General features: G+C 39.4%; 2 protein-coding genes across 2 annotated transcripts; both read left to right on the top strand.

Moving 5' to 3' along the window:
- Positions 1-786: 786 nt before the first annotated feature.
- On the top strand, positions 787-4,696 carry LOC127500311 (extracellular calcium-sensing receptor-like). The gene is made up of 6 exons (XM_051871411.1): positions 787-1,010; positions 1,189-1,477; positions 1,567-2,322; positions 2,439-2,666; positions 3,529-3,652; positions 3,783-4,696. Exons 1-6 carry the CDS (start codon positions 802-804, stop codon positions 4,694-4,696), a joined length of 2,520 nt encoding a protein of 839 aa, XP_051727371.1. The 5' UTR covers positions 787-801.
- A 13,490-nt stretch (positions 4,697-18,186) lies between these two features.
- On the top strand, positions 18,187-22,122 carry LOC127500312 (extracellular calcium-sensing receptor-like). Its single transcript, XM_051871412.1, has 6 exons — positions 18,187-18,480; positions 18,664-18,952; positions 19,031-19,786; positions 19,883-20,110; positions 20,954-21,077; positions 21,218-22,122. The coding sequence occupies exons 1-6, from the start codon at positions 18,203-18,205 to the stop codon at positions 22,120-22,122; spliced, it is 2,580 nt and encodes an 859-aa protein (XP_051727372.1). The 5' UTR covers positions 18,187-18,202.
- Positions 22,123-26,413: the final 4,291 nt, after the last annotated feature.

Raw genomic sequence — 26,413 nt, 5'->3', positions numbered from 1 at the left:
CCGCACTCCTGTTTGCACTTCCCTCATCAGTCTTCCCGCCATCTCCCCGGATTCCCAGCACCTGTTGTCCTCGTCAGCACTCCCTTTAAGTTGGACTCACTCCCTGCACTCCTTGTCCGTTATATTGTTAGCCTTCTGTGTGTTAGTGTTGTTTCCTGCTCCTACGTTCATTAAAGACCCTTACTTTGTGGATTTCCGTGTATTGCCTGATCCCTGCAGCACCACACGTAACAACCAGAGAGTTGAAAATATCTTCATTTGTGTTTTTAAGTTGAACAAAAGTCTTATGGGTTTGGAACAACATGAGCGTGAGTAATTGATTACACTATTTTCATTTTTGGGTGAACAAACAGAGAACTGCAAAAACCTAATTGTAAAACATACAAGAATGGTAAGAAGTCATAAAAACATTTCCATAAACACCTAAAATATAAACTTTCCTTTACAAATACTGTATACAATTAATAAACTGTAAAAATAACTAGAAAAAAAAAAAAAAAACGTTGAAAATCAAAGTTCATATTTGTGCTATTTGTCTAATACCCACCTACAAAATACACACTCATATTTAGATATAAGAATTTATTACCTTGTGATAAAATCTAACTCTATCTTGTTAGTATGGCTCTATGGTTAGTATGGCTCTAACATGATAGAGTTAGTTTTTGTTTTAATCATAGCCTGCCCTGTGAGGTCATTTGCAAAATAAACAATCAATCATCCATGTTAATTATGTCTATAAAAGTGCAAATGTTTTATCAAGTCAGTTGCATGTGTCCACAGTTGAACTCAATCTTTGTGATGTCTGTCTTTCTTTACACACTCTTGCTTACCTTTCAACGTCATGCAAAGGCAGAAAAGCCTCTTTGCCAAATGATAGGAGACCCCAAATATCCACTGTTATCCAAGGATGGAGAAGTAAATATTGGAGCACTTTTTTCAGTCCACAGCATAGAGTCATTACCTTCATTTGAGTTTACACAAAAACCTCTGCTTCTATCATGCTCAAGGTTTGTTACTTTGGAATCTATTTTATATGATCATTACAGCAAATATGTAATATCAGTAATGTAATATATCATCTGGAATATGTGTTTCATGTGTGAACTATAAGTGAAATTTAAAAAGATTAAACAAATAAAGTGTGTTTTGGTCTGTATTTAACAAACTGGTTTAATGTTTTCACAGTGTGAGACTAAGAGATTTTCGAATGGCTCAGACCATGATCTTCGCTATTGAGGAGATTAACAGGAGTGAAAGTTTGTTACCAAATGTTTCTATTGGCTACCAAATTTATGATACCTGTGGTTCAAGACTGTCTTCTATGAGTGCAACTATGGCATTGATGAATGGTCCAGAATTTACAGCAGAAAACAGATGCAATGGACAGTCTCCTATACATACTATCATAGGAGAAACAGAGTCTTCTGCCACAGTGATTCTGTCAAGAACTACAGGACCTTTTAAAATTCCAGTTGTAAGGAGCAACAGCATCAAAAGTTGGACATAATCACCATGCTAATGTCTTTCTAACAGTTTGCTTTTTTTTTTTTTTTTTTTCTCCAGATAAGTCCCTCAGCCACATGTGAATGTCTCAGTAATAGGAAAGAATATCCTTCCTTCTTCAGGACTATTGCTAGTGATTACCACCAGAGCAGAGCACTAGCATACATAGTCAAGTACTTTGGCTGGTCTTGGGTGGGAGCTGTGAACAGTGACAATGACTATGGAAACAACGGAATGGCAATATTTTTGAATACAGCCCAGGAGGAGGGAGTTTGTGTGGAGTACTCTGTGAAATTCTATCGAACAGAGCCAGAAAAACTCCAAAAAGTGGTAGACACAGTAAAAAAAGGCACTGCAAAAGTGATTGTTGCATTTCTTAACAGTTCTGAAATGTACAATCTACTCAAGCAGCTAATTATTCAGAACATTACAGACCTCCAAATGATTGGAGTGGAGGGATGGGTAACTGCAAAGAGTTTGATCATTCCAAACAGTTTTCGTGTGCTGGGAGGATCACTGGGGTTTGCAGTGCGAAAAATTGATATTGGAGGTTTTTCTGATTATGTTATAAAAGCATTCTGGGACACAGATTTTCCATGCTCACAGGTTGAGAGAAATTCTTCTCAGTATGCATTAAGTTGCAACATATATCAGGATCTGCTTTTGCTGAAAAACGACAATGAAGATGTGCCTGAACAAAGATATGCAAGCAATGTCTACAAAGCAGTATATGCTGTGGCTCATTCACTACACAGTCTACTCAAGTGTAAAGAAAAGGAAGGTTGTGAAAAAGACCTGAAAATACAACCACAGCAGGTAAAAAAAAAAAGAAAAGAAAAGAAAACTTTATAGATAGATATATACATTAGTTATAGACCGAAAGGAAGATGGGCTTCTGTTTGAAAATATTTAAAATGCCCTTTGCTCAATAGGTTGTTGAGGCTCTAAAAAGGGTAAATTTCACTGTAAAGATGGGAGATCGTGTGTGGTTTGACAGCACTGGTGCTACCGTAGCTCAATATGAAGTCGTAAACTGGCAGCAGGATTCAGATGGATCAATACAGTTTAAACCAGTGGGATACTATGATGCCTCACTGCCACCTCACCAGCGCTTTGTGCTTAACACAGAAAACATAATCTGGGCTGGAGGACAGCTGGAGGTAAATTGCAAAAACATGTTTATGTAGTATACATATTGTTTAGTATACATATTGGGTTTATTGAAACTGAGGGAAGAAGTCCTTGACACAAAGGTTACCTGACAGGAAAAAATAAATAAACAGTGCAACCTTTTCAAATTCAGCTCTGAAAATCTGGTTTCCTTCTACCAGGAATGGGCAGCGTCTGTCCTGGAGGGCCAGTGTCCTGCAGAGTTAAGCTCCATCTCTAATTATACAAACCTACAGTAGCTAAAGTCTTTAAGAATTCCTGAAGACACGGGTTATGTCTTTTGGTTGTGTTTGATTAAGGATGGAGCTAAACTCTTCAGGACAGTTGCCCTCCAGGACCTGAGTTCTTGTCTTCCACAAAACACATTTCACATTCAGTATGTAAATTATATGATTACAAATTAATGCAAAATAAATTAATATGAAATCTCTAAGAATCAACTGAACATATTGGAAAACAAACATTACATTAATTCTTGGTGGACCAGATTAAACATTCCCTCTGATCAGCAAAATTTTCAGCAAAAAGGCAAAGTCACAAAAAGTTTTGATCAAGCAGACAAAAGTAAAGGCAGAGAGCATTGCTGAACATATTTTGAGCAAAGAGACAGTACTATGCTAGTGCTGGTGCTGAATTTCTGTAACAACACTATTACTTTTAATAACTTTTACTTTTACTTTTAATTACTATTACTATTCAAATTACTTTGGTTTTGCAACATTTTCAGTGTCCGTCAGCCCAAAATAGTTCCCATTATATATTTGCATTTTTTTAATGCTTCTAATATGTAATGCTCAGTTATATTGACACATTAAATTTAAATAATTATGTATAATGTAACTTTCTATGTAGAAACCAAGGTCTGTGTGCAGTGAGAGCTGTCGTCCAGGCACTAGAAAAGCTGGACAGAAAGGAAGACCTGTCTGCTGTTATGACTGTATTCCATGTGCAGAAGGAGAAATCAGTAATGAGACAGGTAGTCTTCAGCCCATATAACAGTTTCAAAGCATTTTTCTTTCTGCATGCATGCAATGGCCTAGCAACGGATTTCATAAATAACCTTTTATTTTTGTTTCTAACTACAGTGATTACAACTTCCTTTCCAGATTCGAACAACTGCAAGCAGTGTCCAGGGGAATACTGGTCTAATTCTGAAAAAAATAAATGTGTGTTAAAGGCTGTAGAGTTTCTGTCATTTACCGAAGTTATGGGTGTAGTGCTAGTTATTTTCTCACTGTTTGGAGTAGGATTAACTGTGCTGGTGGCCATCCTGTTTTACAACAAGAGGGACACCCCCATAGTAAAAGCCAACAACTCAGAGCTGAGCTTCCTACTGCTCTTCTCATTGACTCTTTGTTTTTTCTGTTCACTTACTTTTATTGGTCGGCCTACTGAGTGGTCCTGTATGTTGCGTCACACAGTGTTTGGGATCACTTTTGTCCTCTGTATCTCCTGTGTTCTGGGGAAAACAATAGTGGTGTTAATGGCCTTTAAGGCTACACTTCCAGGAAGCAATGTTATGAAATGGTTTGGGCCTACACAACAACGACTCAGTGTTCTTTCCTTTGCACTTATACAGGTTCTAATTTGTGTGCTATGGCTAACAATATCTCCTCCGTTTCCCTACAAAAATATGAAATATTATAAGGAAAAGATCATTCTTGAGTGCAGTCTGGGATCTACTATCGCTTTCTCTGCTGTTCTGGGTTATATTGGCCTACTGGCTGTTTTGTGCTTCATTTTAGCTTTTCTGGCTCGCACACTGCCTGATAACTTCAATGAAGCTAAATTTATTACATTCAGTATGATCATATTCTGTGCTGTATGGATCACGTTTATCCCTTCTTATGTTAGTTCACCTGGAAAATTTACTGTAGCTGTGGAGATATTTGCCATTTTAGCCTCAAGCTTTGGTTTGCTATTCTGCATATTTGCACCTAAGTGTTATATTATCCTGCTTAAGCCTGAACAAAATACAAAACAGCATATTATGGGAAAGGTTTCATCCAAATCATACTAATAGAAAACATGTCTATATTAACATTGTAATTTGATTATTCAGCAAACGGATTTAAATACAGGTCATTTAATAGAATAAAAACAGACAGTGACATCAGTGACATGTTTTAACATATTCAGTAAAATGACTGGCCACAGGATAACATGATTTAATTTGTAAATGATGTGCTCAGACTGACCCTGAAAAACTTTATAAACACAATTTCAACAGAAGAATAAAGGAGGTCCTAAAGTCGCTATGATGCTTGTTTCTTTCTTCTTCTTCTTTTATTTCTTTGCTCCAATAAAGCGGTATACTTGTAACATGGCAGAGAAAGCAGAATACAAAGGATGTTTTCTCAATATAGTACAAACCCTCAAAGGAAAGACAATAATGAAAGTGCGGTAACACTTTATTTTAGGGTCTTTTAACTAGTTACTTATTAGCATGCATATTAATAGAATATTGGCTACTTATTAGTACTTATTAAGCACATATTAATGCCTTATTCTGCAAGACCTTATTCTACATTCTTAATCCTACCCAATATCTAAACATAACAACTACCTTACTAACTATTAATAAACAGTAAATTAGAAGTTTATTGAGGGAAAAGTCATAGCTAATAGTTTATATGTGTTCCCTATACTAAATTGTTACAGAAAGTGCCTATTAAATAAATTTTATTAGTTTTAAAATGTTGAAAAAAATACCCTGTACAATTTGTCCAGATCATTGGGAAAAAAAATTGCAGATGGGCTGAATGAAAATACACATTTTTAAATTTACTACTCTCTGACAGTAGGTGGTTGTAACGAAGCTGGACTCAGGCAGGGATCCATATGCAAAGCTTTATTGTAAGTGAGCGTGGTCGTACAGGCAGGGTCAGACGGGAACAAACAGGAACAGCAAGGGACAGGCAGAATCGTAGTCAGGATACAGGCAATGGTCAGGACAGGCAGATATCACTCACAGAACAGAATACCAGGCAAGGATCAAAGGCAGGCAGCAACGGGTCGATAACGGGTAACAGCCAGTAACGGGAACAGACAGGCAGACAGGATGATAAACGCTCAGAATTGCAACACAGGTTAACAAGACTTCGCCATGAGGTGGTGTGTGTGTAAGTCCTTTATAGTCCAGGTAATGATCTACAGGTGTGTGTGGCAATTGGTGATTGGTGCGGAGTGTGCATGTGATTGGCAGGGAGGATTATGGGAAATGGAGTCCAGGAACTGACAGGAACAGACGGTGATCGTGACAGTGGTGCTTATAGAATAGCAGAAATACCCTGGTTACCAGTTCCCTTTCAAGGGAAATCGCACTGCGTCGAGAATGATGCTGTGGGAACACTCTGTGTGATTGCGTCATGAAGCACATGTGAAATCAGTCCAATGGTATGACGAGATGTCAGAAGCGGGTGGCGTCATGACCAGGAAATTATAAAGTACGCTCAAACAGTGAAATGCTAGCTTCTGTGTCTTCAGTGGCGCTCTCTGTGAATCATTGTCTTATTTGGTGTTGTTTGTCTCAGTTACACAAGCATTATCTATTATTATGGTGAGGAAGCAGCAGTTAAGATTGTGTCTTCCCCCCTGCCCACGTTACATTACGAGTGGGGATACACACAATCTGTGTTTTTTTATTTTTTTTTATTTGGTGCAGAGCATGCACAGTCAGTGCTCGAGGGTGCTGGCTGTGTACACTGTGAACAGCTTCCACTACGGACGCTCGGCTCCCGCCTGGCACTCTTCAAGGAGGGTGCTCAGGCTCACGTTCCTCTTGGTTCTGGTCCCGCTGCTGCTGAGGCACAGCAGCGATCTAGATCATGGGGATCGCAAATGGATTTAGCAGAGGGGTTAGAGATGGGCCCAGCCTTATCTCTGCCCTCACCTGCTAGATACAGCAACTATTCTCAGTGTTTGGAAGCATGCTTTGCGGTTCCTTCTGCTCTGGTTGAGGCGCCGGTGCTTCACGTATCCAGCTTTGAGGAGCTGGATGTCGAAAGCATCAATATGGGAGAGATTGAGGACTCGCTATCCCACTTTCCTGCATATAAGGAGCTGGTGGAGGTTGTGACTTGTGCTGTTGCCAAGTTGAATACTGAATGGCCAGCGAAGAGGCAGGATGTTCATCTTAAAACAAAGCTAGATGAATGCTTCCTGCCTTCACGAGCACAACCTCCACGTCAGGGCCTTCTGTTTTTTCTCTATCTCCTCACTGAGGTGTCAAGATTGTGGACGAAACCGGTCTCCTATCAAGTGCATAGTGCTCAAACATTTCACTATTCCTCGATAGTTGGCCTAACAGAGCATGGTTATGGGGCGATGCCTAAGGTGGAAGAGACGCTAGCTAGCTATCTCTCCCCTCAGTCTGCATTAGCGCTAAAGCACCCGACACTGCCCACCAAGCCAGTTAGAACAATGTCAGCTTTGGTGGGCAAGGCTTATGTAGCTTCTGGTCAGGCTGCAGCATGTTTACACAATGGGCACTGCTGCAAACCTACCAGGCTGATTTGTTAGGAAACCTGGATGAGGGCGGGGTATTGGCCTGGATGCTGTGAACAAGTTGCGTTGGGCCACAGACCTTTCTCTCCATGCCACCAAAGAGACGGCCAGATCCATCGGCCATGCAATGTCAGCCCTGGTGGCCACGGTGAGACATCTGTGGTTAAATTTGAGTGCTATGAAAGATAAAGACAAGAACTTCCTTATGGATGCACCGCTTTTACCTCCTGACCTCTTCAGCAACGCAGTCAACACTGTCGTCAAAAGGTTTCAGGAGGCCAGTAAGCAAACGGCTGCGTTCCAAAAGCTCCTCCCCACCGCTCTCAGGTCTCAGGGGCTGCTGAGCAGGAGCAGCCCCAAACTTCAAAAGCCAGCTCCACCCAAAAACAGAGCGTCCCCCCCCAGAAAGAAGGGGGATTGGGGAGGCGCTCTCAACTGCAGCCTTCAAGAGGTAAGACGGATCTGAGGACCGTCATTATCGCCAAGAAGATTGCAGGGAAGAGGTCCTGACGCCACTGGTGCCAGGCCTTTGAGGGTAGTTAGGGTTAGGGGCAATGTAAACGCAATGTAAAATGTTAACCACTCCACCCCCCACCCCCCAAAGGGAAGTTGTTAACACCTCATTTTATGTTGCCCAGTTTCCTTCGGTCCCATTCTACCAACCCTGCCACCTCGTGTGCTTCAGGGCCCAGCGGTTCCCAGGGAGCATACATCCCAGTGTCCGCCCGGAAATGTAGCGGCACTAGGATGCTTGCCTCCTCTGAGGAGGGCCTCAGAGCGACCAGTTCGGTTGTTCTCTGCCGGTTCGCCGCTTTAGGGCACCGGATTGGTTGCTTGAAAAACACCAGAGAGGTCTCGAGAGACTGGTTTCCTTAGTAGGATATCTCACCCGCCCATGTTTTTGGGGGTCCTACCCACAGTGGTGGGCCCCAAGCAGGCACTGGTTATGGAACAGGAGGTAGAAACTTTGTTGGAGAAGGAAGCCATAGAAGTGTACTTCCTCCCTACAGAGAAACCAGTTTCTACAGCTGATATGTTATTGTTTCAAAGAAGGATGGGGGGTTGTATCCCATTTTGGATCTGCATCATCTGAACCAGTCAGTTATGAAGCTCAAATTCAAAATGTTAACCTTGAGACAAATTGTGTCACAGATCAGGTCCGTGGACTGGTTTGTCACGATAGATCTCAAGGATGCTTGCTTCCATATATTCATCCTTCCACAACACAGGAAGTTACTGAGGTTTGCTTTTGAGGGCGAAGCGTACCAATATCGGGCTCTTCCGTTTGGCCTAGCTCTATCACCCCACACTTTCACCAAATGCGTGGATGCAGCACTGGCACCACTGCGTCTACAGGGCATCTGCATTCTGAACTACATCGACGATTGGTTGATTGCACATGAGAATGTTGGGGTTGAGGTTAAACACCAAAAAGAGCGTGCTTTCTCCAGCTCAGAGAACCACTTTTCTGGGCGTGGTATGGGACTCTGTTGCGATGCAGGCGCGTTAATCCTTTCTACCCTAAGCTGAATAAAGCTAGGCCAGTCACTCACTGTAAAACAATTCCAGAGATTGATGGCAGCAGTGCCACACGATACCTTTTGGCCTGCTGTACATGAAGAATAATATAGGTTTCATAGACAATTAGAAAAGTTTTTGGGGCAGACCTGACCTGATGAAAAGAGATGGTATTCATCCCTCCTGGGATGGTGCTGCTCTTCTCTCTAGTAATATGGCACATAGTCTTAGAGCTGAAACATGACAAACTGGGGCCCAGGTCAGGAAGCAGACAGACCGGCTAAAATGACCATCTGCTAGCTGTCTCATGTCAGAGAAATCCCAACACATAGAAACTCTTTCATCTAGATATTATCACATAGAGACTGTGTCTGTACCCCGAATTAGTAAAAACAAAAAACTTCCAAACCCATTTAAGGGTAAAAATTTAATTGATGTTTAACAAATAAAAAACAGAGATAATACTGATAAACAAATGATAAAGCTTGGTTTGTTGAATATTAGATCCCTTTCTTCAAAAGCACTTATTGTAAATGATATTATCACAGACAATAATCCAGATGTGCTGTGTTTGACAGAAACCTGGTTAAAACCCGACCATTACATTACTTTAAATGAGTCTACCCCTCATGGTTACGATTATCGACACAATCCTCGTCAGAAAGACAAAGGGGGAGGTGTTGCTGTAATTTATAGTAATATTTACAGTATTACTCAAAAGACTTTCAAATATAATTCCTTCGAAGTGATGGTGCTTTATGTAACGTTATGTAAGTTGACATTTGTGCTGGCTACTGTATACAGGCCACCAGAACACCATACAGACTTTATCAAAGAATTTGCTGATTTTCTATCAGAGTTAGTACTAGCTGTGGATAAAGTCCTTGTTGTTGGTGATTTTAATATCCATGTAGATAATGAAAAAGACGAATTGGCATTTACAGACATTCTAAACTCTATTGGAGTTAGACAACACGTGTCAGGACCCACTCATTTTCGTAATCATACTTTAGATCTAATATTGTCACATGGAGTCGATATTGTAATAACTGGCAGTTATTTAGTAAAGCGTGGGGCTAACCGGAGCTATACTACGCTAGTATACTTGTACTATGCCAAATACTAGTACGAGCACTCGTGTCCCATACACCTGCACGACCATGAGTGTCTCTATAGGCAGAATAAAACAGCAGGAGGCAGTACTGTCTTTTCTCCTCTTTATTCTGAACACAGAATAAGAACTACACAAGCAAGGCCAGATCGCCAAGTCCCTCCTGTACACATCTCTCTCCATGACGGTGAGAGCCACACTTTTTATAACCAGGTGGTGAATGAACCAAACCCACCCAAACTAACTTGAACATAAACACACACAACTTTGCTAAAGCAAAAACCCAACCATCTTGCTTAAATAATGCACAAATCAACTCAAAACAAACAAATGCCCATAATGCAACCAGCTGCTGGTGTTGAATGCTGGGTCATTACAATATTGATACCGTTGAAATTCTGCAGCAGAGTGACGACATCTCAGATCATTATCTAGTCTCGTGTATACTACATTTAGTCAAGGCTGCTAAACTGCCTCCCTGCCACAAATATGGTAGAACCATCACTTCTACCACTAAAGATTGCTTTATAAATAATCTTCCTGTTTCATCAGTTTCACTACCTTAGCATACCAGACAGCTTAGAAGACCTCGATGTTGCAACAGAAACTTTTGTCTCTGTCTTTTCCAGCACATTAGACTCAGTTGCTCCTTTGCGCTTAAAAAAGATTAAGGAAATGAATCCAACGGCGTGGTACAACGAGCACACTCGGGCCCTTAAGGGAGCAGCCAGAAATATAGAGCGCAGCTGGAAGAAAACAAAACTAGAAGTTTTTCGCATTTCGTGGAGAGAGAGAATGATTGAGTACAGAAAGGCCTTAAAAACTGCTAGATCTGCTTATTTTTCAAATCTTTTAGAAGAAAATAAACACAACCCTAGGTATTTATTTGATACAGTGGCTAAATTAACAAGAAATAAAGCTTCAACTTCTGATGTTTCCAAACAGCACAGCAGTAATGACTTTATGAACTTCTTTACTTGCAAGATTGACAATATTAGAGAGAAAATTTTAACCATGCAACTGTCTACTACAGTATCGCATCAGACAGTGCATTGTAGTGTCCCTGAGGAAAAATATAATTCATTCGCTGCTTTAGGAGAGGAAGAATTGTCTAAACTTGTTAAATCATCAAAACCAACAACATGTATGTTAGACCCTACACCAACTAAGCTATTGAAAGATGTTTCCAGAGGTCATAGATCCTCTTCTTAATATCGTTAATTTATCTTTATCACTAGGATACGTACCAAAAACTTTTAAGCTGGCTATTATTAAACCTCTTATTAAAAAAACACAACTTGATCCTAGAGAATTAGTCAATTACAGGCCGATCTCAAATCTTCCTTTTCTGTCAAAAATACTAGAAAAGGCAGTATCATCACAACCATGTTCCTTTTTAGAAAGAAATAGTATCTGTGAGGATTTCCAGTCAGGATTTAAACCGTACCATAGTACTGAGACTGCTTTCATTAGAGTTACTAATGATTTGCTCGTATCATCAGATCGTGGTTGTATCTCTCTCTTAGTGTTACTGGATCTTAGTGCTGCATTAGACACTATCGATCACAACATTCTTTTAAATAGACTCGAAAATTATGTTGGCATTAGTGGAATTGCATTGTCATGGTTCAAATCATACTTACAGTGGGTACGGAAAGTATTCAGACCCCCTTAAATTTTTCACTCTTTGTTATATTGCAGCCATTTGCTAAAATCATTTAAGTTCATTTTTTTTCCTCATTAATGTACACACAGCCCCCCATATTGACAGAAAAACACAGAATTGTTGACATTTTTGCAGATTTATTAAAAAAGAAAAACTGAAATATCACATGGTCCTAAGTATTCAGACCCTTTGCTCAGTATTTAGTAGAAGCACCCTTTTGATCTAATACAGCCATGAGTCTTTTTGGGAAAGATGCAACAAGTTTTTCACACCTGGATTTGGGGATCCTCTGCCATTCCTCCTTGCAGATCCTCTCCAGTTCTGTCAGGCTGGATGGTAAACGTTGGTGGACAGCCATTTTTAGGTCTCTCCAGAGATGCTCAATTGGGTTTAAGTTAGGGCTCTGGCTAGGCCATTCAAGAACAGTCACGGAGTTGTTGTGAAGCCACTCCTTCGTTATTTTAGCTGTGTGCTTAGGGTCATTGTCTTGTTGGAAGGTAAACCTTCGGCCCAGTCTGAGGTCCTGAGCACTCTGGAGAAGGTTTTCGTCCAGGATATCCCTGTACTTGGCCGCATTCATCTTTCCCTCGATTGCAACCAGTCGTCCTGTCCCTGCAGCTGAAAACACTCCCACAGCATGATGCTGCCACCACCATGCTTCACTGTTGGGACTGTATTGGACAGGTGATGAGCAGTGCCTGGTTTTCTCCACACATACCGCTTAGAATTAAGGCAAAAAAGTTCTATCTTGGTCTCATCAGACCAGAGAATCTTATTTCTCACCATCTTAGCAAACTCCATGCGGGCTTTCATGTGTCTTGCACTGAGGAGAGGCTTCTGTCGGGCCACTCTGCCATAAAGCCCCGACTGGTGGAGGGCTGCAGTGATGGTTGACTTTCTACAACTTTCTCCCATCTCCCGACTGCATCTCTGGAGCTCAGCCACAGTGATCTTTGGGTTCTTCCTTACCTCTCTCACCAAGGCTCTTCTCCCCCGATAGCTCAGTTTGGCCGGACGGCCAGCTCTAGGAAGGGTTCTGGTCGTCCCAAATGTCTTCCATTTAAGGATTATGGAGGCCACTGTGCTCTTAGGAATCTTAAGTGCAGCAGAATTTTTTTTGTAACCTTGGCCAGATCTGTGCCTTGCCACAATTCTGTCTCTGAGCTCTTCAGGCAGTTCCTTTGACCTCATGATTCTCATTTGCTCTGACATGCACATAGACAGGTGTGTGGCTTTCCTAATCAAGTCCAATCAGTATAATCAAACACAGCTGGACTCAAATGAAGGTGTAGAACCATCTCAAGGATGATCAGAAGAAATGGACAGCACCTGAGTTAAATATATGAGTGTCACAGCAAAGGGTCTGAATACTTAGGACCATGTGATATTTCAGTTTTTCTTTTTTAATAAATCTGCAAAAATGTCAACAATTCTGTGTTTTTCTGTCAATATGGGGTGCTGTGTGTACATTAATGAGGAAAAAAAATGAACTTAAATGATTTTAGCAAATGGCTGCAATATAACAAAGAGTGAAAAATTTAAGGGGTCTGAATACTTTCCGTACCCACTGTATCTGACTGTTATCAGTTTGTAGTAGTAAACGAAGAGATGTCATATCGATCACAAGTTCAATATGGAGTACCGCAAGGCTCAGTACTAGGACCGTTGCTTTTCACTCTGTACATGCTACACATGGGAGATATCATTAGGAAGCATGGCGTTAGTTTTCGCTGTTACGCTGATGATACTCAGCTCTATATTTCTTCGCGCCTTGATGAAACTTACCAATTCACAAAATTAACGGAATGCATAGCTGGTATAAAAAATTGGTTGACCAGTAATCTCCTACTACTAAATTCAGAAAAAACAGAGATTCTAATTTTTGGACCAAAAACTTCTTCACGTAATAACCTAGAATACTGTCTAACACTTGATGGTCTTCGTCGTCAGCTAGGAACCTGGGTGTGCTTTTTGATGCCAATCTTTCATTTGAAAGCCATGTTTCTAGCATCTGTAAAACCGCATTCTTCCATCTTAAAAATATATTTAAACTACGACATATGCTCTCAATGACAAATGCAGAACAGTTAGTTCATGTGTTCATGACCTCAAGGCTAGATTACTGTAACGCTCTACTGGGTGGTTGTTCCGCTCGCTTGATAAATAAACTACAGCTTGTACAAAATGCAGCAGCTAGAGTTCTTACTAGAACTAGGAAGTATGAACATATTAACCCAGTTCTGTCAACACTGCATTGGCTTCCTGTTAAACATCGTATAGATTTTAAAATCTTGCTAATTACATACAAAGCACTAAATGGTTTAGCTCCCCAATACCTGAGAGAGCTCTTAATGCAATAGATTCACATCTATTGCGATCTCAGAATTCAGGCCATTTGATAATACCTAGAATATCAAAATTAACCGCAGGCGGTAGATCCTTCTCCTATTTGGCACCTAAACTCTGGAACAATTTTCCTAGCATTGTTCAGGAAGCAGACACACTCTGTCAGTTTAAATCTAGACTAAAAACGCATCTCTTTAACCTGGCATACACATAACACATTATCAATTTATGTTTTCAAATCCATTAAAGGATTGTTAGGCTGCATAAATTAGGTCAGCCGGAACCGGGAACACTTCCTATAACACCAGATGTACTCGTTACATCAGAAGAAGAATGGCATCTACGCTAATATTAGTCTCTCTGTTTATCCCGAGGTTTACCGTAGTCAGCCGTATCCGGGCCGTATCCAGGTGAGATCGAGGACCTGTGCCTTTTCACGACCACAACGCAGCCCTGAAGTGTCAGCAGAGATTGAGTCAACTAGATCATCCACTGTGAAGGCCTCATCGACACGACCTGGCATGATGAATACGATCCTCAACTGGATGGAACTGGAATAAATACTTTGACTGTTGCGATCCCATCGGACTTATGATAGCTGCCTGAATCATAATAAAGCACTGTTCGCCAGAGAAGAACTGGCCCCCCGACTAAGCCTGGTTTCTCCCAAGGTTTTTTTTCTCCATTTTAACACCTGCTTGCCACCTGATGTCACCTGTTGGAGTTTGGGTTCCTTGCCGCTGTCGCCTTTGGCTTGCTTAGTTGGGCACACTTGACATTTGATATTCAGCAGTGTTTTGATCTGCCTGCATTGACACCATTGTATGCGAACTGAACTGAGCTGGATGATGACATCACTGTTTACTCCAGTGCTGATATAAAAAAAAATCCTTTTTGCATGATCAAGGTCATGCAGCGATGCTTATGTGCCTTGGTTATGTGGAAGAAACCATGGTTCCTTTCCCAAGGTCCCGTGCTGGGAGCTCCTTGTCATTGCAAGATGCTAACGACAGATGCTTCCCTCATGGGATGGGGAGTGATCCTAGACACTCAACCCAAGGTCTGTGGAGGGGACACCACCTGTCCTGGCATATCAATCACCTGGAGATGCTGGCTGTGTTTCTTTCTCTCAAGAATTTCCTCCCAGACCTCATGGGGCATCATGTGCTGGTCCGGTCAGGCAACACATCGGTGGTCGCCTATATAAATCACCAGGGGGGTTTGCGCTCACGTCCACTTTGCAAACTGGTGCACCAAATCATCTTGTGGTCCCAGGGGAAGCTGCTTTCACTCAGGGCAGCTTATATCCTAGGGTGCCAGAATCTAGGTGCAGACATCCTGTCGAGGCAGGGGCTGAGGCCCAGGGAATGGAGGCTCCACCATCCTTCACTCTAGAGCTCTCTCCATGAGGAAAATTGTATGCCCTGAAAAGGAGAGTTTTCACTTCTTGGTGTAGTGGTCATCAGCTGGACCCAGTTAACTGTCCTGTTGGTACAGTGCTGGAGTTCCTGCAAGAGTGATTCACTGCAGGGTTATCCCCATCCACTTTAAAAGTCTATTTGGTGGCCATAGCTGCTTACCACATTCCTTTGGGTGGTATGTCATTAGGGAGAGAACCTTTGGTAACACGCTTCCTCCATGGCACTCTGAGGCTGAGGCCTGCAGTGCGCACTAGGGTACATGGGATTTGGCCGTGGTGCTCCAAGGCCTTTCCCTGGCTCCCTTTGAGCCTATTGAAGAAACGTTGTTCCTCCTAGCTATCACTTCTCTTAAAAGGATAGGAGATCTGCAAGCTTTGTCGGTTGCCCCTTCGTGCTTGTAATTTGCGCTGGTAAGGTGAAAGCTTTTCTCCACCCCAGACCAGGTTACATCCCTAAGGTCCCCACTAGATCTATTGTGCTGCAAGTCTTCTGTCCTCCACCCTTCAGGGATGCAGACCAGGAAAGAAACAATCTGCTGTGCCGGACGACCTTCTCCTATTTCAGTTCGAGCCCACTCTACTCGAAGTATGGCTGCTTCTAAGGCTCCCCTCTCCTGAGTGTCTCTTCAAGATGTTTGTGATGCAGCAGGCTGCTCCTCGCCGCACACATTCGTGAGGTTCTACGACCTGGACCTGAGCTCTACTCCTGGGGCTTGGGTACTTTCGTCCTAGTGCTTGTATGATTCACACTAGACAGACACTGGTCATTATGGCAGCGTGGGTATAAACATTCCCACAGCGTCATTCTCGATGCAGCGCGAGTTCCCTTGAAAGAGAACGTCTTGGTTTTCAGCAGAGTGTTTCCACATTCTCGATGCAGTGTCTCGTTCCCTCTTCAGGGAACTAAGGTTACAGTCGTAACCGAGACATTTTCTTTGCAGTGTGATAGAACTAGAGATTAGATCCCCACTAAACACACACACACACACACACAAAAAATCTTGCATTGATGGCATGCCCATTTTGCATTACCAGCCGATGATTCAAATTAAAATGTCTTGCCTCATCCATGTTACGAGTATAGTTTTGGTAGCACGTCCTGATAGAGAGAAATACTCTTTGTCGGTTTCATCCATGATTTTTCTGAACTGTGAACTGAATCCATGAAGTCTTTCAACTTTTCTTGACATGTGACTGCATAATTGACTTGACCAATGAAATCAGTTAGGCTGTGAGGTAGGGTTTACAATTAACTGGTTTAAGGGAAAATTCTGCATGCTTCACTTTTCAATTTGACAAATATAATACAACAATATGATGAAAAATAGAATAATAAAATGAGTGCCAAATTGTAGAAACTGCTATGACTCTCTCATTTTAATATCAGTGTCAAATAAGATACTTGGCTAAATATTGCTAATTAATTGCATAGGCTTATTATAAACAGCCACTTCTATAATTTCAAATGAAGTTTATTTCAGTAAGGTGTTTATAATAATTAGGATTAAAGTAGTTAATTATGAATTAAATATAACTAATGAATTAATGTTTTACTGTAAAACTGTGAGAAAATCAGCTTTGATTTGTTTTAAAGTAAAACATGTTTTAGAAAATATGCATTTCATATAAATATTGAAATTAGTGTTTTGTGCATTTTTCATAGCAATAAACCTTTTTTTTTTTTTTTTTCACCTCCACAATAATCTGCCAAGTGTTTTCTTTAAAAATAGGCCAAACTTAAGATTTATGACTGTTATGGAGTGAACAAATGATACTTGCGGCTCCATGTGCAGGCTTTTATTAGACAGAGACATAGTCGATAACAGGCATGGGTTGGCAACAGCAAACAGGAATAAAGCATAAAGCAGGCAAGACAAAGAGTATACCAGGGACAAGCATGGTCGATCAGTGGCAAACAATATCCAGGAGGGCTAGGCTAAAGAATAATCCAGAGTAAACAGGCAATGGTACAAGAGAGGTGCAAACAGAGTCCAAACGGCAGGGCAAGAGAGGAGTCCAAGACAGGCAGGTAATCAGGAAACAGGCAATAAGAAAACAAGATGCAACTAGACTTCGACTAGAACTACAAACTCAAAACAAGGACTGGGAACTGGCTCCGTAAAGTAGCTACGCTAACACAGCATAAATGCTAAACAATACTCAGCAGTGACAGAGAGGAAAGTCCTTGGCTTATGTAGGGTGTGTGATTGGCTACAGCTGTATATGTGTAATCAGTGCAATGGATGATGGGAAATGTAGTCCAGGCAACAGTTAGTGTGGTGCAAGAGTCCACACAAAACAAAAGACACAGAGCTGGGATCATGACAATGACAGTTTGAGTGGGAAATTTCATTTTCAGGTCTATGCTCAAAAAGAGTAAGTTGTGTTCCAAATTTGAGGTTGATATCTCAAAAACATGAGCTTACAGAAAGCTTACAGATTTTGTTTGGACGCAGTACCAAATGTTTCCACTAAATGAAATCCATTTTCTATTCATTTCCAAAGCAGTCATTTTGACCGCAAGGAGAATGGCTTTTTTATTTTTTTATTTTTTTTTTATTCACATAACAAGTGGTAAAACCTTTACCAAGTTTCATATCATTCAGATGAAGTAAAAAAAAAAATTCTATATAACCAAAATGTTATTTATTTATTTTTTTTTTTTTAGTCAGAAGACAGAAGAGCACCAGAGGGTTGAAAATATCTTCATTTGTGTTTTAAAGAAGAACAAAAGTCTTATGGGTTTGGAACAACATGTTGAAAATCAAAGTTCATATTTGTGCTATTTGTCTAATATCCACCTACAAATTACACACTCATATTTGGATATTAGTATTTACTACCTTGTGATAAAATCTAACTCTATCATATTAGTATGGCTCTATTCCACCATTGCTTGAATCATGTCCTGCCCTATGAGGTCATTTGCAAAATAAACAATCAATCATCCATATTAATTATGCCTATAAAAGTGCAAACGTTTTATCAAGTCAGTTGCATGTGTCCACAGTTGAGCTCAATCTTTGCAATGTCTGTCTTTCTTTACACACTCTTGCTTACCTTTCAACATCATGCAAAGGCAGAAAAACCTATTTGCCGAATGATGGGAGACCCCAAATATCCGCTGCTATCCAAGGATGGAGAAGTAACTATTGGAGCACTTTTTTCAGTCCACAGCATAGAGTCATTACCTTCATTTGAGTTTACACAAAAACCTCTGCTTCTATCATGCTCAAGGTTTGTTACTTTGGAATCCATTTTTATATAATCATTACAGCAAATATGTAATATCAGTAATGTAATATATCATCTGGAATATTAATGTGTTTCAGGTGTGAACTACAAGTGAAATTTAAAAAGATAAAAAAAATAAAGTGTGTTTTGGTCTGTATTTAACAAACTGGTTTAATGTTTTCACAGTGTGAGTCTAAGAGATTTTCGAATGGCTCAGACCATGATCTTCGCCATTGAGGAGATTAACAGAAGTGAAAGTCTGTTACCAAATGTTTCTATTGGCTACCAAATTTATGATACCTGTGGTTCAAGACTGTCTTCTATGAGTGCAACTATGGCATTGATGAATGGTCCAGAATTTACAGCAGAAAACAGATGCAATGGACAGTCTCCTATACATGCTATCATAGGAGAAACAGAGTCTTCTGCCACAGTGATTCTGTCCAGAACTACAGGACCTTTTAAAATTCCAGTGGTAAGAAGCAACTACATCAAAAGTTGGACAATCATTATACTAATCCCTTTTTAACATTTCCCCCCCTTTTTTTTTCAGATAAGTCCCTCAGCCACATGTGAATGTCTCAGTAATAGGAAAGAATATCCTTCCTTCTTCAGGACTATTGCTAGTGATTACCACCAGAGCAGAGCACTAGCATACATAGTCAAGCACTTTGGCTGGTCTTGGGTGGGAGCTGTGAACACTGACAATGACTATGGAAACAACGGAATGGCAATATTTTTGAATACAGCCCAGGAAGAGGGAATTTGTGTGGAGTACTCTGTGAAATTCTATCGAACAGAGCCAGAAAAACTCCAAAAAGTGGTAGACATAATAAAAAAAGGCACTGCAAAAGTGATTGTTGCATTTCTTACCAGTTCTGAAATGTACAATCTACTCGAGCAGCTAAGTATTCAGAACATTACAGACCTCCAAATGATTGGAGTGGAGGGATGGATAACTGCAAAGAGTTTGATCATTCCAAACAGTTTTCGTGTGCTAGGAGGGTCACTGGGGTTTGCAGTGCGAAAAATTGATATCGGAGGTTTTGCAGATTATGTTATAAAAGCATTCTGGGAAACAGCTTTTCCATGCTCACAGACTGAGGGGAATTTTTCTCAATATGCATTAAGTTGTAACAAATATCAGGATCTACTTGCACTGAAAAACTACAATGAAGATGTGCCTGAACAAAGATATTCAAGCAATGTCTACAAAGCAGTTTATGCTGTGGCTCATTCACTACACAGTCTACTCAAGTGTAAAGAACAACCAGGTTGTGAGAAAGGCCTGAAAATACAACCACAGCAGGTAAAATAAGCATAAGCAGTAGGGTAATGGAAGGAAGTGTAAAAGGATAGCCCTATTTCTGTTTGAAAATGTCTTAAAATGCCTTTTTCTCAACAGGTTGTTGAGGCTCTGAAAAATGTCAATTTCACTGTAAAGATGGGAGATCGTTTGTGGTTTGATAGCTCTGGTGCCGCAGTAGCGCAATATGAAGTTGTGAACTGGCAGAAGGACTCAAATGGATCAATTGAATTTAAACCAGTGGGATACTATGATGCCTCACTTCCTCCTCACCAGCGCTTTGTGCTTAACACTGAAAACATAATCTGGGCTGGAGGACGGCTAGAGGTAAAGGGCAATAACATGTTTGACCTAAAGGGTTTCTTGAAACTTGAAGAACAAAATGTTAAAATGCTTGCACTGTCCTATACAAATGACATAAAGGTAAGAAAAATAAATAAAAAAATAAACAAATCTGCACCTGTTTTATTCACAAGATAGAACATTTGGTTCCCCCTAACAGCAGAGGGCAGTGCAGAGCCAGTATTACAGTTTTTTTCAACTGCTTACACACAAAATCCTTACTTGTCACACAATTTCTGAAACCTGACACTCAAACACCAGAACCACACACCAAATCTGCAAAACCTAACACTAATTCTTGGCCTTCGACTCAGTTTTCAATTTCATAAAACACTTTTTGCAAAACACAACACACATTTCTCTATGTAACACAAAAATCTAACAGGAAGTATCTTGATTTCCTTTTTCAAACACAACCATTGCTTCTGTCCAACTACACATGGTTGATGTATTTCTTTTCTTTCATACTGTGCAATACTGTATTCACAACCACAAATGCTTACAGTTTGTGATATTTTAAATGCAGTGCTTCATTTTGCAAGAGATTGCATTTTGTGTGTGCAATTCTTGGATTTGTGTGTAAAGTTTTGAAAAAAAGGAGCCAACGTTTTGAAAATATGTGTAAGCAGTTAAAAAACTGTAAATAAAAGTAATGGTGATAAATTCTTAGTAAAAACACTTTCAGATGTTTTTGTTGTAAGTGAAAGTGACATGTGAATGCCAAGTACGGTAACCCAAACTTGGAATATGTATTTAACCGATTGAAGTTACTGCATACACATTAGGAGTGAGTATAAATAACTAAGAATAATGTATTTTTCTATGTAGAAGCCAAGGTCTGTGTGCAGTGAGAGCTGTCCTCCAGGCACTAGGAAGGCTGCACAGAAAGGAAGACCTGTCTGCTGTTATGACTGCATTCCATGTGCAGAAGGAGAAATCAGTAATGAGACAGGTAATAGTCAGTCCATTTAACAATTTTAAAGAAAGTCATTCCTTTTTGTGTTTCACCTCTTGCATTGCAGTTTCTGGGTGCAGTTAAAGGAGTTTAATTAAATTTTGTTTCTAACTACAAGTATCATACTTTGTTTTCAGATTCAAATAACTGCAAGCAGTGTCCAGGGGAATACTGGTCTAATGCTGAGAAAAATAAATGTGTGTTAAAGGCTGTAGAGTTTCTGTCATTCACTGAAGTTATGGGTATAGTGCTAGTCATTTTCTCACTGTTTGGAGTAGGATTAACTGTGCTTATGGCCATCCTTTTTTACAGCAAGAAGGACACCCCTATAGTAAAAGCCAACAACTCAGAGCTGAGCTTCCTGCTGCTCTTCTCATTGACTCTTTGTTTCCTCTGTTCACTTACTTTCATTGGTCGACCCACTGAGTGGTCCTGTATGTTGCGTCACACAGCATTTGGGATCACTTTTGTCCTCTGTATCTCCTGTGTTCTGGGTAAAACAATAGTGGTGTTAATGGCATTCAAGGCCACACTTCCAGGAAGTAATGTCATGAAATGGTTTGGGCCACCTCAACAAAGACTAAGTGTTCTTGCCTTTACACTTATACAAGTTCTTATCTGTGTGCTTTGGCTATCAAAATCACCTCCATTTCCCTACAAAAATTTGAAATATTATAATGAAAAGATTGTTCTTGAGTGCAGTCTGGGTTCTACTATAGGTTTCTGGGCTGTTCTAGGTTATATTGGCCTGCTGGCTTTCTTGTGCTTCATTCTGGCTTTTCTGGCTCGCAAGCTGCCTGATAACTTTAATGAAGCTAAATTCATCACATTCAGTATGCTTATATTCTGTACAGTATGGATCACATTTATCCCATCTTATGTCAGTCCTCCTGGGAAATTTACTGTAGCTGTGGAGATATTTGCAATTTTAGCTTCAAGCTTTGGTTTACTATTCTGCATATTTGCACCTAAATGTTATATAATTCTGTGTAAGCCTGAACAAAATACAAAGCAACATCTGATGGGAAAAGGTTCCATATAGATTGTATTAGGAAATAAACTGACATATATTAACATTGCATATTTTGGTGTTTATTTAGTAACATAAACAATGTTAAAGCATGTACAAATAAACTGATTAACAATCAACCCTCAAACTTTTACATTAAATATCACTTATTTATATAAGTTATTAAATAACAAAACGACAAATCAATGTGATCTCATGGGTATTTGAGTGTATTTTTACATAGACACTAAAACATACAACATTAATGTATTACATGCATCTAAAAAAAGTATTTTATGTATGAACTTTACAGATGTACAAATGTTTTCCTATTATACATCCTTATTTATTCTCTGAATTTTTAATTAATGGAATTAATCAATTGATTATTTTGTATTTATTATCAATGAGATTGTTTTCATTCACTTTTATTAAATGCAGTTGGCTCATTTAATTCATTTGAACAGAACATTTCATTCTGTTCTGTTTATCTGCTTGTGTCAGATCATTTCAAACGATTATGGTAACACTTTTTGGGTCTTTTAACTAGTTGCTTATTAGCATGCATATTACTAGAATATTGGCTGTTTATTAGTGATTATTAAGCACATATTAATGCCTTATTCTGCATGACCTTATTCTACATTCTTAATCCTACCCAATACCTAAACTTAACAACTAACTTACTAACTATTAATAAGCAAAATTAGGAGTTTATTGAGGGAAAAGTAACTAAAGTGTTACCAAGATTAAATATAAACAGGACTACACTATAATCTTAAAATTAATACAAGTTCAGTAATCATAACCATTACATCATTCAATATTTATTTTGTTTGCTGGGAAACACATGTGCTGTGGAAAATAAAAATACACCACAAACGCACCATAAAATCATCGTTACAGTTTTTTTTTTTTTTTTTTTTAATGCTAACAAGCATTGTTCAATACTGAAGCCACATTTTCCAAACTCTTCACACGTTCAGTGAAACAAAAGTGTATGCGGACCAAACTATGATTAATTTTTCATCGCTTTCATGCAAAATGCATTCAGTGACCACGTTTTTCAAAATCCATGAACACTTTTGTCATTCATACTTCACCATCTGCAAAACACTATATATTTGCAGCACATTTTTCGAATGCTAACACACTGCTTTCAAAACTAATAAAAGCACATTCAAACAAGAATGATGGCAAACTGTGCATTTCTGGAAGAATTATATTGAAATATAAAATCTTAGCATAATATTTAAATGAAATTAAATAATAACTTGATTTTAAAGTTTGTAGACAAACTTTGATGTTGGCTTGGCAAAGCCAGGTCTGAAAGTTTAAAATAATTTTGAACAGTTTGATGTTTGAAGGTTTTACTCAGATAAAGTAAAAAAAAAAAAAAAAAAAAATGCTACAGTCATGATTTTGCATGTTGCTAGCATGTTTTAGCACTTAGCTAATCATTATTAGCATGTAGCTATTCACTGCTAGCATGTGTAGCATGTTGGAAATCTTGTTTGCTTGCATGAGTCAAAGGAGTCAACCGCCATGTCTATTTGTTGTTCTGACACAGAGATATAGGTCTTGCTTAATGGTTGATAGGGTACTCTTTTTGGTTGCTAGGGAGTGGCTTGGCAGCTGTGAATGATGGTACTTCGGATTTGAAGATATCCCACTGTCTTTGGATTGCTATGGCACTCTAAATGGTAGCTAGAGTGCGGTTAGATAGCTTCATGATGATTCTGAGAGACTAATTGGTTGCCTGAGTAAAATGAGCCCACCCCCATGTTCCTATGACACTGTGTTGCAAAGATATCCTTCTAGGCCTTTTATAATGGCAGTCTATAGAATCAGTTGCTAGGGTGCTCTAAATAGTTGCTAGTGTGTGTGGCTTACAGTTTTTTACGATTGCTTAAGCACAATTTTAAAAACAAAGCTCATTTCAATTCACAGATCCACACACACACAAGTAGCAGAACACCTCAGTTATTTTGCAAAATGAAACACTTCATTCAAAACTTTACATTACTTTAACAAAACCCAACTTTGGCACCGTATGGAACACACATGGTTCATACATTCTGATTCTGTTTGATTCATTTACACACTGCTGTGCTCAATCTTAAACACTTGCAACTTTTATACTTTTCTAATGATATAGTCTGGGTGTGATTTTTTCAGAGATATTGTTAGAGTAAAGTACATGAATATATTGACAAAACAAACAAACAAACAAACAACAAAAAAAAAACACAAGATCAGTACTGCACATTGATAAAAATATTTATTTCTCACCACATTGTAAAACCATTCAATACATCCATGCCTTTCCAAAGGTTACATTTTGCATTAAAAATCAGAACATATTCTAAATACAATATATTACACAAACAAAAACATTTGTGGAGACAAAACAAAAGCATGATTTTAAATGAAAAAAAAAAACAAACAAACAAAAAAACACACACACCTAAGCATCATCTCTTGGCCTAGCTGGATCTGGCCATAGCACTTCATCCACATCACACACATGTCCTCTCACACAAGACAGCGAGGAAAGAATCTTCTTGAATGGTGAATCCATCCTTGCACAGACCCTGCATCAATCAGGTCAGGCCTTCTCTTGAATGAGGCATATCCTGACATAGGGATGGAGATTGTAAACCTTCCATGCCAAAAAAACAAAACAAACAAACAAAAAAAAAAACCCTCCTCAATGGGTTCAAGGAAGGGACAGTATGGTGGGAGGTATTGGAGTGAAAATTGTGGACACTAATGAAACCACTTTTGGACCAGAGCAGATGGGTGGAAATTTACATTGTCCCATATGACAATGTATCTCATCTGCTTTGCATCCATTTGGTCTTCTGCTGTGACGATTTTGTGTAGTCTTTCTAAATTGTGAATATGTGGGCCATGTTTTAAGGGCCTAAGTTGGCATGCTGGTGGAGGACCCCGTTCTGCGTGATTGCAACATACATTGTGATGTTACCACCACGTTGTCCCGGGACATTCAAAATAGCTCTGTGGCCAATGATGTTTCTCCCTCTGCCTCTTACTGCAACATTGCCTTCCATTTTGTTAAAGACACATAAACTCACCTTTTGCCTTTTTATAGTACTTGCACCTGATTGTTGAGTTTAAAAAGGAGTCAAAAGAACAAGCCCAATGTGCACGAGAAGCACATGGCGGAATGAGTAAAGGGGACGAGTTAAGAAGAGCAGATGGAACAACAATAATAATAATAATAATAATAATAATTCCTTACATTTATATAGCGCTTTTCTGGGTACTCAAAGTGCTTTACATATGGAAGGGGGAATCTCCTCAACCACCACCAATGTGCAGCATCCACCTGGATGATGCGACGGCAGCCATATTGCGCCAGAATGCCCACCACACACCAGCTTATTGGTGAAGAGGAGACAGAGTGATGAAGCCAATCAGTATGATGGACAGAGGCCAATGGGCAAATGTGGCCAGGATGCCAGGGTTACACCCCTACTCTTTTCGAAGGACATCCTGGGATTTTTAACGACCACAGAGAGTCAGGACCTCGGTTTAACATCTCATCCAAAGGACAGGCCCCATCACTATACTGGGGTGTCCAGGTACTAACTCCCATCCAGGTACTAACCAGGCTCAGCCCTGCTTAGCTTCAGTGGGCAACCAGTCTTGGGCTACAGGGTGATATGGCTGCTGGCAATAGAAATGCAGCGGCTACCCCGGAAAACCTGTAAACAAAGCAGCTGCACTACTGAACAGTATTTAAAATGCTTCAAACTGACATTAAGTTTTTTTTGTATTCGCAATGTTGTTCATCACAGCACTGAATAGTTAGTACTTAAAGACTTAAAAGGCTACATATTTTCAGACTTAAACATTTTTATAATTTAAGCTGGACTCATTGAAAATGTTCTGATTATTTGATATTGTTCAATAACACTTAGGTGGCATAAGACTTCATTAGCTAACATGTTAATTCATTATTACCAAAACTGACAATGAAAAATACTTATAAAGCATTTATTAATCTAGTTAATGTTAATTTCTTAGTTAATGTTTAATAACATTACTAGAATCAAAAGTTTTAACTATTTAATGGATGTGAGCTAAAACTTACAATGATTAGTTGTATTTTTTTAAACTAACATTAACAAAAAAATAATAACTTCTGTAACAGATGTAGCTATATTGCTCATTCTTAACCTTAATGCATTAACTAACATTAAATAATGAGACCTTATTGTAAAGTGTTACCTGTTGTTCTTTATAATTCTTTTGCAATGTAATCTGTTTGAAACATTTTACTTTTATTGTGTATTGC

The sequence above is a fragment of the Ctenopharyngodon idella genome, chromosome 18 (genome assembly GCF_019924925.1).
Source record: "Ctenopharyngodon idella isolate HZGC_01 chromosome 18, HZGC01, whole genome shotgun sequence".
NCBI lineage: Eukaryota > Metazoa > Chordata > Actinopteri > Cypriniformes > Xenocyprididae > Ctenopharyngodon > Ctenopharyngodon idella.
This window is presented reverse-complemented; position numbering and strand designations above follow the sequence as displayed.

What these genes read in the sequence shown, in the direction of transcription:
- LOC127500311 (XM_051871411.1), top strand. Translation starts at nt 802, where the DNA reads ATGTCTGTCTTTCTTTACACACTCTTGCTTACCTTTCAACGTCATGCA. An exon ending in CTGCTTCTATCATGCTCAAG is followed by an intron (nt 1,011 to 1,188) that starts GTTTGTTACTTT and finishes ATGTTTTCACAG; the next exon opens with TGTGAGACTAAGAGATTTTC. An exon ending in AGAAATCAGTAATGAGACAG is followed by an intron (nt 3,653 to 3,782) that starts GTAGTCTTCAGC and finishes CTTCCTTTCCAG; the next exon opens with ATTCGAACAACTGCAAGCAG.
- LOC127500312 (XM_051871412.1), top strand. Translation starts at nt 18,203, where the DNA reads ATGCCTATAAAAGTGCAAACGTTTTATCAAGTCAGTTGCATGTGTCCA. An exon ending in TGAAAATACAACCACAGCAG is followed by an intron (nt 19,787 to 19,882) that starts GTAAAATAAGCA and finishes TTTTCTCAACAG; the next exon opens with GTTGTTGAGGCTCTGAAAAA. An exon ending in AGAAATCAGTAATGAGACAG is followed by an intron (nt 21,078 to 21,217) that starts GTAATAGTCAGT and finishes CTTTGTTTTCAG; the next exon opens with ATTCAAATAACTGCAAGCAG.